At 43.2% G+C, this 17,036-nt stretch overlaps 2 protein-coding genes across 6 annotated transcripts in view; one reads left to right on the top strand and one right to left on the bottom strand.

Annotated features, from left to right (window-relative positions):
* Nucleotides 1–11,463, top strand: part of kifc3 (kinesin family member C3) — a 94,458-nt gene extending 82,995 nt beyond the window's left edge. For 3 of the 4 annotated variants that reach the window (XM_055232537.1, XM_055232534.1, XM_055232535.1), the window contains exon 22: nt 9,838–10,987. In XM_055232537.1, the coding sequence (XP_055088512.1) occupies nt 9,838–9,846 (9 nt within the window). In that variant the 3' untranslated portion in view covers nt 9,847–10,987. Of the gene's footprint in view, nt 1–9,837 lie in introns of all 4 variants that reach the window. The other variant, XM_055232536.1, reaches the window with a different exon arrangement.
* A 785-nt stretch (nt 11,464–12,248) lies between these two features.
* plekhg4 (pleckstrin homology domain containing, family G (with RhoGef domain) member 4) overlaps nt 12,249–17,036 on the bottom strand; it is a 118,458-nt gene continuing 113,670 nt past the window's right edge. The window contains exons 22-25 of one of the 2 annotated variants that reach the window (XM_055232525.1): nt 15,215–15,356; nt 14,525–14,625; nt 13,420–13,616; nt 12,249–12,670 (exon numbers count right to left, since the gene is read on the bottom strand). In XM_055232525.1, coding sequence (XP_055088500.1) covers nt 12,632–12,670; nt 13,420–13,616; nt 14,525–14,625; nt 15,215–15,356 — 479 coding nt within the window. In that variant the 3' untranslated portion in view covers nt 12,249–12,631. The remainder of the gene's footprint in view (nt 12,671–13,419; nt 13,617–14,524; nt 14,626–15,214; nt 15,357–17,036) is intronic. The other variant, XM_055232526.1, reaches the window with a different exon arrangement.

Genomic DNA, 17,036 nt, shown 5'->3' on the forward strand with positions numbered 1-17,036 from the left:
TTTCTAATAGTCAAAAAGTCTTAAAGATATAAAAATAAACAGAGAAGTTGTCTTGAATCAAAGGTCTTGTTTATTGAATCAATTGTGCACAATTGTCAAAGAGCTGTGTCCCTAACGGTGTCGTCTCGCCCTCAGCTGACAAATGTAAATAATACAGAGTATTTATACCACCAAAACAATCTTGCCACTTTGGTCTAATCGAAGCGGCTTTGACGCCAGACACAAAAGACATAACAACATAACAGATAGTATTATGAAGGTTAGGTCAAAATGATCCATAATAATACAAATAAAGATTTATGCTAAAGAATGCCATAACAATTCCCCCCTTTTGATTACAATAAATCACATTTATTTTTAATCAACTCAACTTAAATCTTTATTTCAAAATCACACATGGAAAAACATGAAAACATGTACCCAAAATCATCCCTGAATAAAACATTTCAAAAGAAAGAACACCTGATCAAAATAAAATCACATGAATAACATAACTGTTGTATTCATAGTGATTATGGAACACATAGAAGAGAAAATAAAATACAACCTGATTCGTAGTATCGATTTAAATTACACGCATCATTAAAGTTTTCTTTTCTTTTTTCTCTCTTTTCTCATTTTATAATTTTTTTTTTGTCTAATCAAAGTGCTCAGCAGCCCACTCCATGCCCAAGCCGTTGCTGGACGCGTCCGCGCCGTCAGCCGCCACCCAGAACATGAAATGGAACTCACTGAGGTTGAAGTCTGCTCATCTGGAGCTAAGTTCTGTAATAAACGAGTCATCATTCAGAATCAGAACATAATCGGGATCAGGTGGATACACAACAGCCTCAATGTCGTATTGATTTTGACAAAATGGGAACTCACTATTTGACGCATAGCTTTTAACAGACAGGGGACCACACAGGAGCACAAGATCAAGATCATGCCTACAATTATGGCCAGATTGATGAGAACATGTCAAACATTTAACCTTCAAGACCCCCCCCCCGAAAGAGGGAGAAGCAGCAGCAGGCTCAGGAGCCATATTAAAGCAAAACAATACCCATGGATGTACGATGGGAGATCAATGAGTCAGTTCCGATTACCACGAGGCCTCAGCACACGGTCAGTAGGTTCAGGAATGCGGAGTTGTGTCCGTGAACCAGGAGGTCTCCCTCGTGGCTTGCGTCCGCTGGGACCCGCCAAACGGTCTGGTCCGGTCTCGGTGGTGGGGGCAGCGTTTGAGTCTACCCCTTGTTGCTCGGGAGCCGTGGTGCAGCCCTCGCCAGGGTCACACGATAGTTCCTCGAGTGGAGAAGGGACAACCCGACAATGTGAAGCGTGAATCCAGGTGCCCCGCTCTGCAACTTTCACTGCCGTGTCGGTGATGAGGAGAACCACGTAAGGTCCCACCCAGCGTTGCGAGTGCCAGTGTTTGCGTCTGGTTTCCTTGACCAGAACAGAATCTCCCACTCGGATATTGTGCAGTACAGCCTCAGCTGCTGTTGGCAGGGCAGCTTTAACCTGTACAGAAATAGAAGACAAGAGTGCATTAAGTTCCTTACAATATGCCAAAACATTGTCATCGCACAAGGAGCTGTGTGGAAGTTCCCTTGGAGGTGGGCCAAGACCAAGATTTGGGGGTCTTGCAAACAGTATTTCAAACGGACTCATGTTACATCGGGATCGCACCCTCATTCTCATATACATGAGAGCAAGAGGGAGAGCTTTGATCCATGAAAGTCCTGTGTCTTCACAGATTTTGGCAAGTTTGCGTTTCAATGTGCCATTTTCCCTCTCTACCATACCCGCAGATTCAGGGTGATAAGAAGTGTGTTTGCGGAGATCAATACCTAAAAATCGGCCCACCTCCTCAACTATCCTGGCCACAAAATGCGACCCATTATCACTTGATATTTTTTCAGGAATGCCCCACCGTGGCACAATCTCAGTTATGAGTGCTTTAACCATGGCATGACTTGAAGCATGTTTGCATGGGAACGCCTCGACATGTCGTGACCAGGCATCAACTAAAACCAAACAAAATCTCTTACCTTCACATGGAGTGAGTTCAATGAAATCCATTTGGATGTGTCCAAACGGTCGATTTGGTGGTGGGTGCGCTGCTTGCGGGATTGGTTTAGTCCTACCTGGATTGCGTGCCAAACAAATGGCACACGACTGACAAAACTTCTGCGCGTAAGCACAGAAGCCCTTTGTGAACCAGTTTTGTGTGACCAGATCAACCATTGCCCCCTTTGAGGCATGGTCACGACCATGAGACAGTACTGCCATGTGCCTGAAAAAGTGTTTGGGGAGGCAAGGCTTGTTGTCAGGGCCAAGCCAGATGCCCTGTCGCCTCACAGCCCCATGTTTAGTCCACAGGGCGATTTCAGATGGTGTTGTGAAACTCTGCATAGCTGATAAAGATGAAGGAATGTCAACATTAGTGGGTGAAGAGCCAAGACACAGAGAGTGTATTGCCTCAGACTGATAGGACGCAGCCTTCGCAGCTGCATCCGCTCGCCTGTTACCTAAAGAGACGGGGTCATTGGAGTTAGTGTGAGCGTGACATCTGCAAATAGCCACCTCCGAAGGCAACAGAATTGCCTCCAAGAGGTCAGCAACCTGGGAAGCATTCAAAATAGGTTTACCATCAGATTTCAAAAATTTGCGGTGTCTCCACAGACCCGCCCAATCATGACACACCCCAAAAGCATACCGTGAGTCAGTGTAGATGGTCACAGATTGTCCAGCTGCAAATTCACAAGCTTTAGTTAGTGCCACCAATTCTGCAGTCTGTGCAGAATAGTGTGAGGGCAGGGGTCCTGAAACCACTGTGTCATGATCAGAACACACAGCAAATCCCACCCTATTTCTGCCGGTGTTCGTGTCACGGGATGCAGATCCATCTACATACAAAATCAAATCAGGGTTAGTTAAAGGCTCTTCCTGCAAATCAAAGCGAGAAGCACATACCAAATCTATCTCTGACACACAGCAGTGTGGCTCGCCATCCCCTTCAATGGGCAGCAGAGTTGCAGGGTTCAGTTGAGCACACCTTTTAACTTTGACATTTGGCAACTCCAAAAGAATGGTATTGTACCTCAACCAGCGAGCAGTGGACAAGTGATAAGTTTTCTGTTCAAGCAAGATCAGAGAAACAGCATGTGGTACCAACAAAGTGAGATCAGAGTAACCCACGAGGTCACGTGATGCTAAAACAGCCTTCTCAGCTGCGGCAACAGCACGTAAACACCGGGGCAGACCAGCAGCAACAGGGTCAAGCTTAGCAGAAAAGTAAGCGACAGGACGAAGGGTACCCCCATGTTTCTGAAGGAGAACAGAAACCATGCATCCATCACGTTCATCCACTGTCTGAGTGAAAGGTCGAGCTGGGTCAGGCAGACCCAGAGTTGGAGGTGTCTGCAAGGCTAGTTTCAAGTCACAGAAAGATTTTTCTGCTTCCTCAGTCCAGGTAATTTTGTCACATGTGCGTAGAGTCTTACCATGAATGAGCGCCCTCAGAGGAGCCTCTAGAACTGAATAATTAGGAATGAACTGTCGACAGTAAGAACAAATACCTAAAAATGACATGAGCTGTTTTTTGGTCTGAGGCTTTGGAATGTTTTGAATGGCTGCAGCCCGTTTGATAGGAATAGTTTTGCCTTTTTCAGAAATCACATGACCCAGAAAAGTGACTTCCTTTTTAACAAATTGCAATTTGGAAAGGCTAGCCTTGTGGCCATCGGCATGCAAATGTTTCAGCAGTGACACTGTGTCACGTTTACACTGTTCCTCAGTAGGAGCACACAAAAGAATGTCATCGACATATTGCAATAGACATGTGCCTTGGGTCAACTCAAGTGGAGTTAATGAATCACGCAGCGCTGCATTATACCACGTGGGAGCATGAATGAAACCTTGACACATCCTAGTAAATTTGTACAGATTGCCATCATATTCAAAAGAGAACCAAAATTGAGAGTCCTTGTGCACTGGTGGATTTGGCAAATGCTTTTTTCTCAGTCCCACAGAAAAAAACTTTGCTTCAGGTGGAATCTGTGATAGAATTGTGTATGGGTTTGGAACCACCGCAGCAACTGGCTCAACTGCTTCATTCACAGCTTTCAAATCTACTGTGAATCGCCATTTTTGAGGTTCACCAGGCTCACATTGCTTTTTGACTGGAAAAATTGGGCTTCGAACGCCCCCAGATTCACTTGGGACAATAACACCTGCTTTGCACAAGTCATTGAACACAGGAGCTATACCTGCCCTAGCCTCAGGGCGAAGGGGGTATTGTGGCCTACAGGGACGCACGTTAGATCTAGGCGTGATTACCACTGGCTGACAACTGCGTATGAGGCCTACATCTGTGGGGCCTTTCGCCCAGAGATCAGCTGGAATACCCCTCAGTTCTAGTATAGCTTCTGCTTCAGCCTGGGACAAAAAACAGCCTGTCTCAGCACTGTTATCAGGGAACACGCAAACACACCGGGATGCCTGGAGGGAGGAGGGATAGCCCATTCTCCAGGCCTGAGCAGAGTGCGAGAATGTAACAGTGACGTCACTGGTCTGTGCCCAATCATTGGCAGCCAAGCATTGCTCAACAAACAACCCCACCCCAGTCCACTCAATTTCTTTTGGTTTAGATAACGCTATGTAGGGGTGAGCATCTAAAAATAGAACAGGAGCCTGCAGAGACTGTGGGTTAGACACAGAAATAGCAGAGTACTGATTTGACCAGTACAACCATTCAGTAACTAACACATCCCCACTACTCTCAACCCAAAGTTTTTCAAAATCCTGAAATGCTGTCACAGGCACATCAACAGAACACTGCACGTCTCCCACGTCCCTCAACTCTGTGCTCTCTGTTGGGCATACTCTGTCAATTGCCAAATCGAGTAAGTCATTTGAGGGAATTGGGGACAATTTCCAGTGAAAATCATAACTGGGAGTTTGACTTTCCGTGTGAAGCCCTATGAAATTTGGTTGAGTCACAGCCAAATCTTTTGTGGTCACCACTTGCAGACCGTTTGGTGTGGAAACTAGACAAAGGCTCAATTTGCACATCAAATCGCGTCCAAGTAGATTCACAGGACATAGTGGAGAATAGAGAAAGGAGTGCTTAAATGAATTGCCCTCAGAGTCAGAACAATGCAGAGGAGAAGTGAAACGTTCTCTTGTTGTGTTACCAGATGCTGCTTGAGAAAAAGTATACCGACCACTCATTCGGGGCACATGGGAGAGAGCTGAGGTTCGTACTACGGAATGCGTAGCCCCAGAGTCCACTAGAAATTTAATTTGATCACCATTAACAATTAAAGTGTACTCGGGAAATTTATCATGATTCTGTGATAGTTGTGCATACATGCCAATTTTCCCCTGTGCTCCAAATGAGGTGTTCTCAGGTGTGTGTATTGTCTGGTGCATGTTACCATCTCGTGGTGGGTGTGGTAAGGCCATTTCTCCGGTGCAGTCAAGTCCATCCCCCGCCTCTGTGCCGCCTAGTCAGTCTGAAGATCGGCATCGGTCATCCCGTGGTGCCCTGTTGAAGCGGCCACGCTCATCACGGCGGTCAGCAGGCCCCTCTGACTGTGGCCCCTCCGGGCATTCACGAGCAAAATGTCCACTCTGGCCACAGATATAACAGACATCTTGACCGTACCAGGTTTGACGTCTACGTCCGTCTCTGTTGTCAAACCCAGATCTCCCGTGGCCTCGCCCACGGCGGGGAAAGAATTGACGTTGTCCCCGGGCCTGTGAGAATAGTGTCATTGTGGCATTGAAAGCGTCTTTGTCTCTTTTGGCCTCTTTGGCCTGTAGCTTCTCTTGGTAGGTCAGGTAAGCGTGGCGTGCATGCTTACGCAACTCATCCAAGTCTGATTCCTCAAGTCCACCCACATAAGTTTTGTCCACGGCAGCAGCGACCTCTGGGATCAGGCCTCTACGAATGGCATGGCAGATGTGGATATTAAATGCACGTTTTTGAACAGGGTCAACGTCAGAGAAGCCACTGTTAACAGTAAAAGTCTCAATCAGGCGATGTATGAATTGGTCAGTGTCCTCATCTGGTTTCTGTTTGCACGCTGTCACAGCAAGCATGTTGATTTTGGCAGGAAAAGCAGTTTCAATGGTCTTGCACAAGCCCTCCATGGCCTGGATGTACTCGCAATTGTCCTTGAAGCGCGGTTCGGAGGCATGCATGTCTGAGTCTGGGAAATGGTCTCTGATTTTCGTTATATCGCTTGCTTTCATCAAATTCGACAGTATCTTTCTGCATTCTCGTCCCGATGGACGGAACTCCTCATAAAAGGCACGAAACTCAGTTGCAAATCTGGTTCCATTCATTACAGGATCGGGCAGGGTACGTGCGTTATTTTCCACCTCGTCCGTGCCCCAAGGTCGATACACAAACACAGGACCATCCGGACCGACAGCCTCCACCATAGGAAATGAGCTGGATGTGCCGGCTGTTTTTGCGGTGCTGCGCAAAGCCACTGGTGTCGTCCTGGTCAGTCTGGGTTTAGCTTTAGGTGGTGGTGGTGCGTCTTCCTCGTCCTCTTCTGATTTAGGCTGCTGGGCTCGGCTGACAGGCGGGCAGAGGTCGAGGTCAGGGTCGATGTGCACAGCAGAAAGGGTGCTCAGATCTGGATAGAGACGAGAATCAACAGCAGTAACTCGTTCTTTAACATTGTGTACTTGTGTGAGTGTGCTGGATCCAGTGTTGTTTGCAGGTGTATATGTTTGAGTAAAAGGATTTCTGGGTGAATAAATTGACGGACCATCCGGCCCCGTCCTACTATCACACATATTCTTGTTTTCCCACTTGGGACCTTCCCATTTACTCCCTTTCTCACATTCATTCTTTATCTCAGTGTTGGCATGTGCTGCCTGTTTGCAAATTTTCTTACGATCACGCCTTTCTGCCTCATTCATCCACACACTCAGACATTTCTCCTGATCATTTATCATTTGTAATTTTGCAGTAGGAACCCTCTTAGCCTGCATTAGTTTCTCTCTTTCCTTTTCAAGTTTGTTTAGTTGGTTCAAGCTAAAAGACCCACTCTCAGGAAACCCATGTTCTTTTGACCAAATATGCAAATAATCAAGACAACCTTGACCATACTTGCTGCGCATGGCTGCAGTGACTGCAGACTCTGGGGTCCGCTGAGCCTCGCTCCTGGATTGGTTCTTTCCCATTTTCTCTAAAATGGTCAGCGCGCTGAATACCAACCTCTACGCGTCCGTAGGGTGAATTTTTTACTAGACGTTATTTTCGTCTCCTCTCCGTATTCATAAATACCCACGTTACTGCGACAATTTCAGCCCAGAACACACAATTTAGGAATACGGTAGGCTTTGCTCAACCCTCCTATTGACAAGTCCTCATTCATGCGAGGTGCATCAAGGACTAAATTTATTAGAATAAATGTCGTCCGACGTCTTCTACCTTCAGAATGACAGAATTGAACCAATACGGTGAGCCTTCAATCCCAGCCAGCGCGCTCACAACAGCAGCTAGATACCAGAGTGGAGGTCACACCAGGGCACAGCAAGTAATGGAAAGGTTTTTTTCAATTTAAAGTGTTAGTATTAGTGTTTCAGTATCCTAGTTTCCCCCCTATTTTTTTTTTTTTTTTTTTCCTTTTCCCCCAAGCGAGACAGCCCCCTTGAAACAAGACAACTCACCACAACTTCTAGTAGCTCAGATTCGAGGCCTTAGCGCCGGCGTTTTCCAGCGAGAGTGATGCAGCCCTCTCACTCAAAGACAGAGATGAGGCAGGAAGGGAGTGCCCTCCCCGGGTGGCCAGCCGCTGGATCACTGTCACCGAAAAAGAACCGGACGAAAGGGCATGCCGACAACGCCAAATTGTTGTGGAATTTCTAATAGTCAAAAAGTCTTAAAGATATAAAAATAAACAGAGAAGTTGTCTTGAATCAAAGGTCTTGTTTATTGAATCAATTGTGCACAATTGTCAAAGAGCTGTGTCCCTAACGGTGTCGTCTCGCCCTCAGCTGACAAATGTAAATAATACAGAGTATTTATACCACCAAAACAATCTTGCCACTTTGGTCTAATCGAAGCGGCTTTGACGCCAGACACAAAAGACATAACAACATAACAGATAGTATTATGAAGGTTAGGTCAAAATGATCCATAATAATACAAATAAAGATTTATGCTAAAGAATGCCATAACAACGGCATCCCTTACTTCCGGTGTCCACCACCGGGTTCGGGGATTGCCGCCGCGACAAGCACCACAGACCTTACGACCACAGCTACGAGCAGCCGCATCGACAATAGAGGTGGAGAACATGGCCCACTCGGAGTCCATGTCTCCAACCTCCCCCGGGATCAGGGAGAAGCTCTCCCGGAGGTGGGAGTTGAAGACCCCCCTGACAGAGGGCTCCGCCAGACGTTCCCAGCAGACCCTCACAATGCGCTTGGGCCTGCCAGGTCTGTCCGGCTTCCTCCTCCGCCAGCGGATCCAACTCACCACTAGGTGGTGATCGGTTGACAGCTCAGCCCCTCTCTTCACCCGAGTGTCCAAGACACGCGGTCGGAGGTCAGATGACACGACAACAAAGTCGATCATCGACCTCCGACCTAGAGTGTCCTGGTGCCACGTGCACCGATGGACACCCTTGTGCTCGAACATGGTGTTCGTTATGGACAAACTGTGACTAGCACAGAAGTCCAATAACAAAACACCGCTCGGGTTCAGATCGGGGAGGCCGTTCCTCCCAATCACGCCCCTCCAAGTGTCACTGTCGTTACCCACATGGGCGTTGAAGTCCCCCAGGAGAACAACGGAGTCCCCGGTTGGTGCACTGTCTAGTACCCCTCCCAGGGACTCCAAGAAGGCCGGGTACTCTGCACTGCTGTTTGGCCCGTAGGCCGACACAACAGTGAGAGACCTGTCCCCGACCCGAAGGCGCAGGGACGCGACCCTCTCGTTCACCGGAGTGAACCCCAACACGCAGCGGCTGAGCTGTGGGGCAATGAGCAAGCCCACACCAGCTCGCCGCCGCTCCCCGCGGGCAACGCCAGAGAAATGGAGAGTCCAACCCCTCTCAAGAAGTTGGGTTCCAGAGCCCAAGCTGTGCGTGGAGGTGAGGCCGACTATATCTAGCCGGTAATGCTCAACCTCCCGCACAAGCTCAGGCTCCTTCCCCCCCAGCGAGGTGACGTTCCACATCCCCAGAGCTAGTCTCCATGTCCGGAGATCCGGTCGTCGAGGTCCCCGCCTTCGACTGCCGCCCGGATCTCTCCGCACCCGCCCCTCATGGCTCCTCCCGCAGGTGGTGGGTCCACGGGAGGACGGCCCCACGTCGTTCCTTCGGGCTGGGCCCGACCGGGCCCCGTGGGGAAAGGCCCGGCCACCAGGCGCTCGCTGCCGAGCACCCACCCCAGGCCTGGCTCCAGGGTGGGGCCCCGGTAACGCCAGTCCGGGCGACGTAACTGGCCTCGTTGTTTTTCTATTCATGGGGGCTTCTGAACCGCTCTTAGTCAGACCCGTCTCCGAGGACCTGTTTGCCATGGGTGACCCTACCAGGGGCATGAAGCCCCCGACAACATAGCTCCCAGGATCATTCGGGTGCTCAAACCCCTCCACCACGTTAAGGGGGGCTTTAAAAAAAAAAAAAAAAAAAAAAAAAGTTGGCTTTAAAAAGTCAGATTTGAATATTCAAATACTTTTCTGTTCCAATAAAAAACATCTTTATGAATTCATTTGTATTTTTCTGCATCATAAATGACAACAGCTCCAACATTTCCATGATTTAAATAACACAAAATCAACACACAAAACCAATACACACCTCCATATCTCTTTCTTTGCAGGACGATTGAAACTAACAGCCTGAAGAATCTTGGGGGCCTGTGATGACCTCACTGGAAATGTGCTACAGACGAAGACACTGCAGGACTTCAGTAGAATATTCTGGTGCAGTTTTTGAGCAAAGAAAAATCATTAAACATTTATTGCAATTTGTAACATTGACCAGCTGAACGGACTGGGTCATTCCCATGTGTAAATCGTCTTTGACAATATGCTTTCCCATCACAGTATTCTAATTATTTTTAATTGTACAGTGGCACTTTAAACTAGATAATGTTCTAACCCAAAAAGTGGTAGATTCATTCATTATAATATATGCAGTGTATTTATGTGTTTTGATGCTTTAATTTTAATCTTCATCAAGAAAAATCAGCCCTTTGAGGTGAATTATGCTTTTAATCCTAAACTAGCCCCAAATTCACTTGTAGTTTAGTCTATTTAGTCTATACTCAGCTTTGTATGTTATTTAATGGAAGTGACCTGACTAATTGAGCCCTACAGCGCCACCTCAAGGTTTCAAGAAAGAACTTTTTTCCATAGACTTTTTGCAAGTTCTTGAAGACTTGAAATTTGATCCTGCTAGACTAGTTGATTTTTTAACAATTATAAAATGCATAGATATCTTAATAGTTCATTTACAATATAATAAGTTGTGAGATTTAAAGCTGCACTGTGTAACTTCTGGTGGGGAGGTCTGCCATCTGTGGCTGCTGTTAACTAGATCTATAATATGGCATTAGCTTATCCATCTTGTATTTGTTCAATTATAAGTGATTTTATTGCTCAAAAATACCTTTTTAAAAGCATGCGTTCTTACACAGATCTGACCTGTAACTTGGTCTGGTGTTGTCTCCTGCTCATCTGCATAAGTCTAATGCCATACTGTGGAACATTCCTGGTGAAGCAATAACATCTCCATGGAGACGAGGAAGTGTTGGACCCACCGTCAGAAAAGTTACATAGTGAACCTTTAATGCAAATAAGTCTATGAGGACAACGGAGCTACAGGGAACAGTAGCATTTGATTAATTTTGATTTGAATAATTATTTGAAACTTGATTGAAATTAGTGCAAATTAAAGATGCACTGAGTAAATTTAATCACTTAATTGTATCCATGGACATAACATTTCTTTGCCTGGAATAGTCCACAGTATGTCTTGCATTTTTATACGTTTAAAAAAAATAAAATATGGAGACGAACTGGTGGTGGGCACTCCATAGAAAAGTTACACAGTGCAGCTTTTAAATAGTGTGGTTGTCAGTGGTGGGCACTCATAGCTCATTCTCTGAACTCTTATTTTTGAGTTGTCTATGGAAAAAATCTATTTAAATGACATAACCAGATCTACTGGTACTATTGATCTACTGAAAGTGAGCAATACAAGGAAATACTCATTCTGTACTTCAGAGGATTTTTCATGTCTTCCTTGGACTTGTATCAACATTTTTGTCTTTCTTTGGCCCCAAAAGCTTTCCCGGTCCCATGGAAAAGTGTGCTCAGCTGTAGTTTCAAATGCCAAAAGTTGCTTCTCATTGTAGAACTCTGATTGGTCTGTCTGCTCACTCTGTGTCTGCAGCTTTCTGCAGTCTGTTTTTTATTGTTTTTAATAAACACATCAAAACCAGATCATGTGATGCATGTGTGTGATCTTGTACCAGTGTCTGTTGTGCAGAGTTGACTAAAACCGGGGATGTGGCCAAAGCTTTCAATAAATTATGATTTGACCATGTCTGATCCAAACTTCACAAAAAAGACAAGTGCCCTTGAGATCAAGCAAAACTATATGTATATCTATGTGTATATATATATATAATTTTGATATATACACATTAATATATATCTGGTGTGAGTCAGGTTCACTTTTAAATGTTAAATTAAACTTATGACACATACTTTGTGTTTAGCTGGCTCAACCTTATGCAAACCTGATCTGCAAGTCGGATATAGATAAGTGCAATGTCATAGTATGGAACATTCCAGGCAAAGCAATAAAACATCAGTGGAGACACGCAGATCTGACATCTGCCCTCCCTGAGAGATCTGCTCCTCTATGTATCTGTCCATTTTACAGGTAAAGGTTTTAAGCATTCAGAAGTGTTTTTTAAGAAAAAAAATTTAAAGTGAGTTTTATTGTTGGATTTTATTGCAAATTAAAGAAAAACAATTTAACATTTCTTCACGGCTGACCCCTAACAGTGAAATATAAACTACCTTGTGAATTTTGGATTTCACAGTTTGGCGTCCTTGTAAATTGACATATCTCCATAATCCATCTTGCTCTGCTGGTTATCTAACAGCACCTCACCAGAAGAGTTAAATGGAACTATAAATGTGGCTCGAGCTATACGAGGCAGAAATCACTTTGGTTAGAATACTGTTTTATAATTCAAACAAAAAACACTGGATTTTACACAAGTTTACACAAGTTTTGTTTTATTTTCAAGTAGGAAGTTACAGTGGTCACAGGTATTTACACTCGTATACAGTTAATGGGCACAAAGCTACGTCTATGGAGACTTAAACACTCCAACAGAAGAAACACAGGTCATCTTTATAAACTGTGAATGCTTATATTTACAGAACAGAACAGGCAAACTGCAGCTCCCAACACATAAATAACAACATACTTTAAACAATACAAAACTAAAAGTGATGATTTAACAATCAGCTCTCATTGTCTGTTGTGCAGGTCCTGGACCAAACACAAAGGACCAGTTCAGAATGGGGCACATAAATGTCTAATTTTGAGAGCTGGGCAGAGGAATCAGAAATTGTTCACCTCTTTTGTCCTGATCACACTATGGTGGCTGGACTGATGACTGGACCTGCATCCTGTCAAGGGTAAAAGCAAACAACTATAATTAGTTTACTATTCAGTATTATCACATTTTTAGACTTTCATTTTGCTGGGTCTTTGATGTTCTTAAAAATACTTCAGCTTATGGCTATGACTATGGCACTGTGCAAAATGTTAAATGTAAGATAATTTCATTAAGCCCAAGGTATTAAGAAATGACATCAAATCGAAAATAGAAGCAGTTGGCAAACACACTATTATGGTCGTGCTTCTGAATGAATATTGAAGGAACTATTGAAAGATATTTTAATTTGTTTTTAAATAGACAGAATTAAATCAAATGAAACAATTGTTTATTATTACAAGGCCCATATTACACTATTCTCTGATCTATGTTATCATGTTTCCTCATCACAAACATACCTGGAGTTGTATTTTGTTTTATTCACACATGTTTAACACACAAACCCTGCATATTTAGGATGAGTTTTTTTATACTTCATTCATCTTCACTAGAATCAGTTTGATGATTTCAGCTCTGGAATTGTCTACTGAACCAAAGGTAAATGGTAGACACTAATTTGTTGGAACAGAGCATTTTGAGCTTTGGAGATGTAGCCAGACTAATAATAGAGGGTTACTCATGTGTGAAATACTGGCCATTTTATTTGATCAATTTATTTGATCTGTTTAATTGTTCACATTTTTTTCCTCATAGGACTAATCTCAACCTAACCCAAAGTCTTTAGGAGAACTTGAGTGTGACAGGTGAAGCTCTACTCACTGTTGAAATATAGGGGCTACTGAGGTGCTCTTTGTTGGTGGGAGGGGGGTTGGAGGAGGAAGAGGAGGAGGAAGAAGAGGCCTGGCTCGGGTTCTGCTCCTCCTGTAGCGCCTCCTGCAGGTGAGAGGACACACAGCCACTGTCCGAGCCAGTGGAGCCGGAGAGACATCGAGATGAGGAGCCTGAACTTTCTGTGGCTGAGAGAGGAGAAGGATACAGGTGAATAATGATATACATTTAGATTAAAGATTAAATAATTTTAATTAGGTAAAAATCATTATTTTCAAGCTACATTTTCTTCATTTTTAACTAGCTTAACAGTGTGGAGAAAATGACTAATGCAATTTAAAAAACTATCTTTAAAGATGCATTACGTGACTTCACTAGAGGAGAGTCCGCGGTTTGCTTGTCTCATGGAGATGTTACTGCTTTGTCTGTTGTCTCCATCCTGCTTTTATTACTCAAAAATAACTTGAGGTATTTGTATTCTTATTGTGAATGGGCCCTCATCTCCACAGATCTGACCAATACCTGCTTGTCTCCATAGAGAAAGTGCATATGACAGGTTAGGCTACTAATTTCACTAAAACATAGTTAACAGAATTAGATTTAAAATATTACCAAAACATTGCCTAGTGTTTACTAGTTTTGTAATTTTGGTGAAGGTTATAATTTTACTTCCTGGTCAGGCAGCAGATATGGCATGCTTAGAAGCAACAATAATGTTAACAAGGGCCTTACTGGTCTAAATTACACAATAGTTATGATTTTACAAATGAAAATTTAAAAAAGCATCTCTATTTTGTTAAATCAGTGTTTAATATGTGATGACAGTTGATGACAGAGACAGAGGGATTCTGTTTTACAACTCAATTCTGCTTCATGTATTTTACAACTTTTTGCTTTCTGAATTTCTGATGCAAATAACTGATGTAAAACTATGATGAATAATTTCCAAAAACACAAATTTAAACACTCTAAACAACGATTGAATGTGTATATCATTTCATATGATCTATATATTTTAACTTTAATTAACTGTGGTTTGTTCACCTTGAAGTGAAGTTTTGAGATTAAATCTTTTGGTACATGTGCCTTAACTCACTCATTGAAGGCTGGCTGCTGGTCTCGTGCTCCTGTTCATCTTCTTCGATGCAGGAATTTATGAAGGAGCCCTCAGAGGCACCAACAGGGGGCAGTGTTTGACTGCAAGAGAAACAAGAACAGTCCGTAAGACATCTGCTTTAGCTAACCAGGTGAATGTTTGAAAATCGAAAATCTAATTGAGATGCAAACTTGGTCATTTGGGGCAAAATAGGATCAAATGGAGACTTACACACATTAGTTAGGAGCCCTCAAAATGTTGAACCTGATCGTTTGTGTTTATATTAATTACAATGACCAATATCCGTCTACATCAGACATGGGCAAACGCTGGCCCGCCGAATGTGACCAAATTATATTTTGTTCAAAGTTTTTCTTTTTAACTGAAATTTAATAAATGAATTATTAATGTAATTAATGCATTTGGAAAACAGTTTGTACAATGAACCTTTGCTACATGTTACAGTCCAAATTTCTAATGTTATATATATATATATATATATAAATAATATATATGTGTTACATGAGAGAGAGAGAGAGAGAGAGAGAGAGAGAGAGAGAGAGAGAGAGACAGAGAGAGAGAGAGACAGAGACAGACAGAGAGACAGAGAGAGACAGAGACACACACACACACACACACACACACACACACACAGCACCATCTGACCATCACATCACAGTGGACAGGCACCTGAACATGTGGAGGTTGAGGGGTCCCAGGAGGCTGCAGGAGGAGGGGCCGACGGGAGCAGAGGGGTCAGAGGTCACGGATCTCTTAAAAGGGTTGGAGTGGTCAAACACTGACACGGCTATAGACGCTCGGGTCCGGGCCCCTACACAAGACACAGGGATACTCACTATGTATGGAGAAACACACGATAACATTAAAGTAATACCATGGAAAAGTGTTTCAGCCATTGAATCATTTTGGATAGGAAGCGTCTTCAGAATAATTTTACTATTGTGCGGTTGCTTACATTGTGGTTGTGGTTGTATATATATGTGTGTTACCACTGCTCCTCATAATGTAGTATGTGTGTATGTGTGTGTGTATATAAATATGTGGGTGTGTGTGTGTGTTACCTCTGCTCTTCCTGATGTTTGGTGTGTGTGTGTGTGTGTGTGTGTGTGTGTGTGTGTGTGTGTGCGCGCGCGCATGTATATGTTTGTGTATACACACACGTGGACAAAACTGTTGGTACCCTTCAGTTAATGAAAGAAAAACAATGGTGACAGAAATAACTTGAATCTGAATGAAATGAATGAATGAAATGAAATTCAGAAGTTAAATAGAATAACTATAGAATAACATAGAATTTTTTTATTTATTATTACTTTTGTCAGATTCAAGTTATTTCTGTGACCATTGTGAGTTATTCTTTCATTAACCGAAGGGTGCCAACAATGTTGTCCACATGTGTATGTGTGTGTGTTACCTGTTACCTCTGCTCTTCATGATGTAGTGTGTGTGTTTGTATATATGTGCATATGTGTGTATATATACATGTGTGTTACCTCTGCTCTTCATAATGTAGTGTCTGTATACGTGTGTATATGCGTGTGCGTTACCTCTGCTCTTCATGATGGGGTGTGTGTGTGTGTGTGTGTGTGTGTATACGTGTGTATATATGCGTGTCTTACCTCTGCTGTCCATGATGTGGTATGTATGTGTGTGTGTGTTACCTCGCTCTTCATGATGTAGTGTGTGTGTGTGTGTGTGTATATATATATATATATGCGTGTATGTTACCTCATGTGTCGATGTAGTGTGTGTGTATGTGTTTGTATATATGTGTGTATATATGCGTGTCTTACCTCTGCTGTCCATGATGTGGTGTGTATATATGCATGTGTTACCTCTGCTCTTCATAATGCAGTGTATGTGTGTGTATATGTATATGTTACCTCTGCTCGTCATGATGTTGGGTGTGTGTGTGTGTGTGTGTATGTGTGTGTGTTACCTCCACTAATGCTACATTTCAGCAGATTTGTAACTATCTCTGGCTAAAATATGAAATGTGGATGCATAACACATAAACGAGAATGGTTATAAAATACATATTCTGAACCCATATTCAAATGTGCCAAACAAATAGTCTTTACCATAAATTAAATATAAATGATGAATAAATACATTTTCTCCAGTATTTGTGCTTCCGTGAGCGGTTTCAAATTAAGCAAATGCCCAAATTAGACTTCAGTTTAACCAAACCTACATGATACAAGCTCAATGGTTAAAGTGCCGTAGACGAAGATGCTTTGTAAAATGCAAAGAAAAAGCAGTATTTTTTAAACTCATCTGACAGTGATGATTTTATTTTAGCGTTCAAACAAACTTTAGATTAATTTATGTGTAGTTAAATCATGCTGAAATTTAAAGAAGCAATTCAAACCTTATCTTTATAACTTTTTTTTAAAATTAAATATAGATACAGATTTTCTATGCAAACCTATTTACACATTGAGGCAAAACGAATAACTTGTCCATGAAAGTTGGAACAGATTTTTGAATA

Source organism: Periophthalmus magnuspinnatus, chromosome 3, assembly GCF_009829125.3.
Source record: "Periophthalmus magnuspinnatus isolate fPerMag1 chromosome 3, fPerMag1.2.pri, whole genome shotgun sequence".
Taxonomy (NCBI): domain Eukaryota; kingdom Metazoa; phylum Chordata; class Actinopteri; order Gobiiformes; family Gobiidae; genus Periophthalmus; species Periophthalmus magnuspinnatus.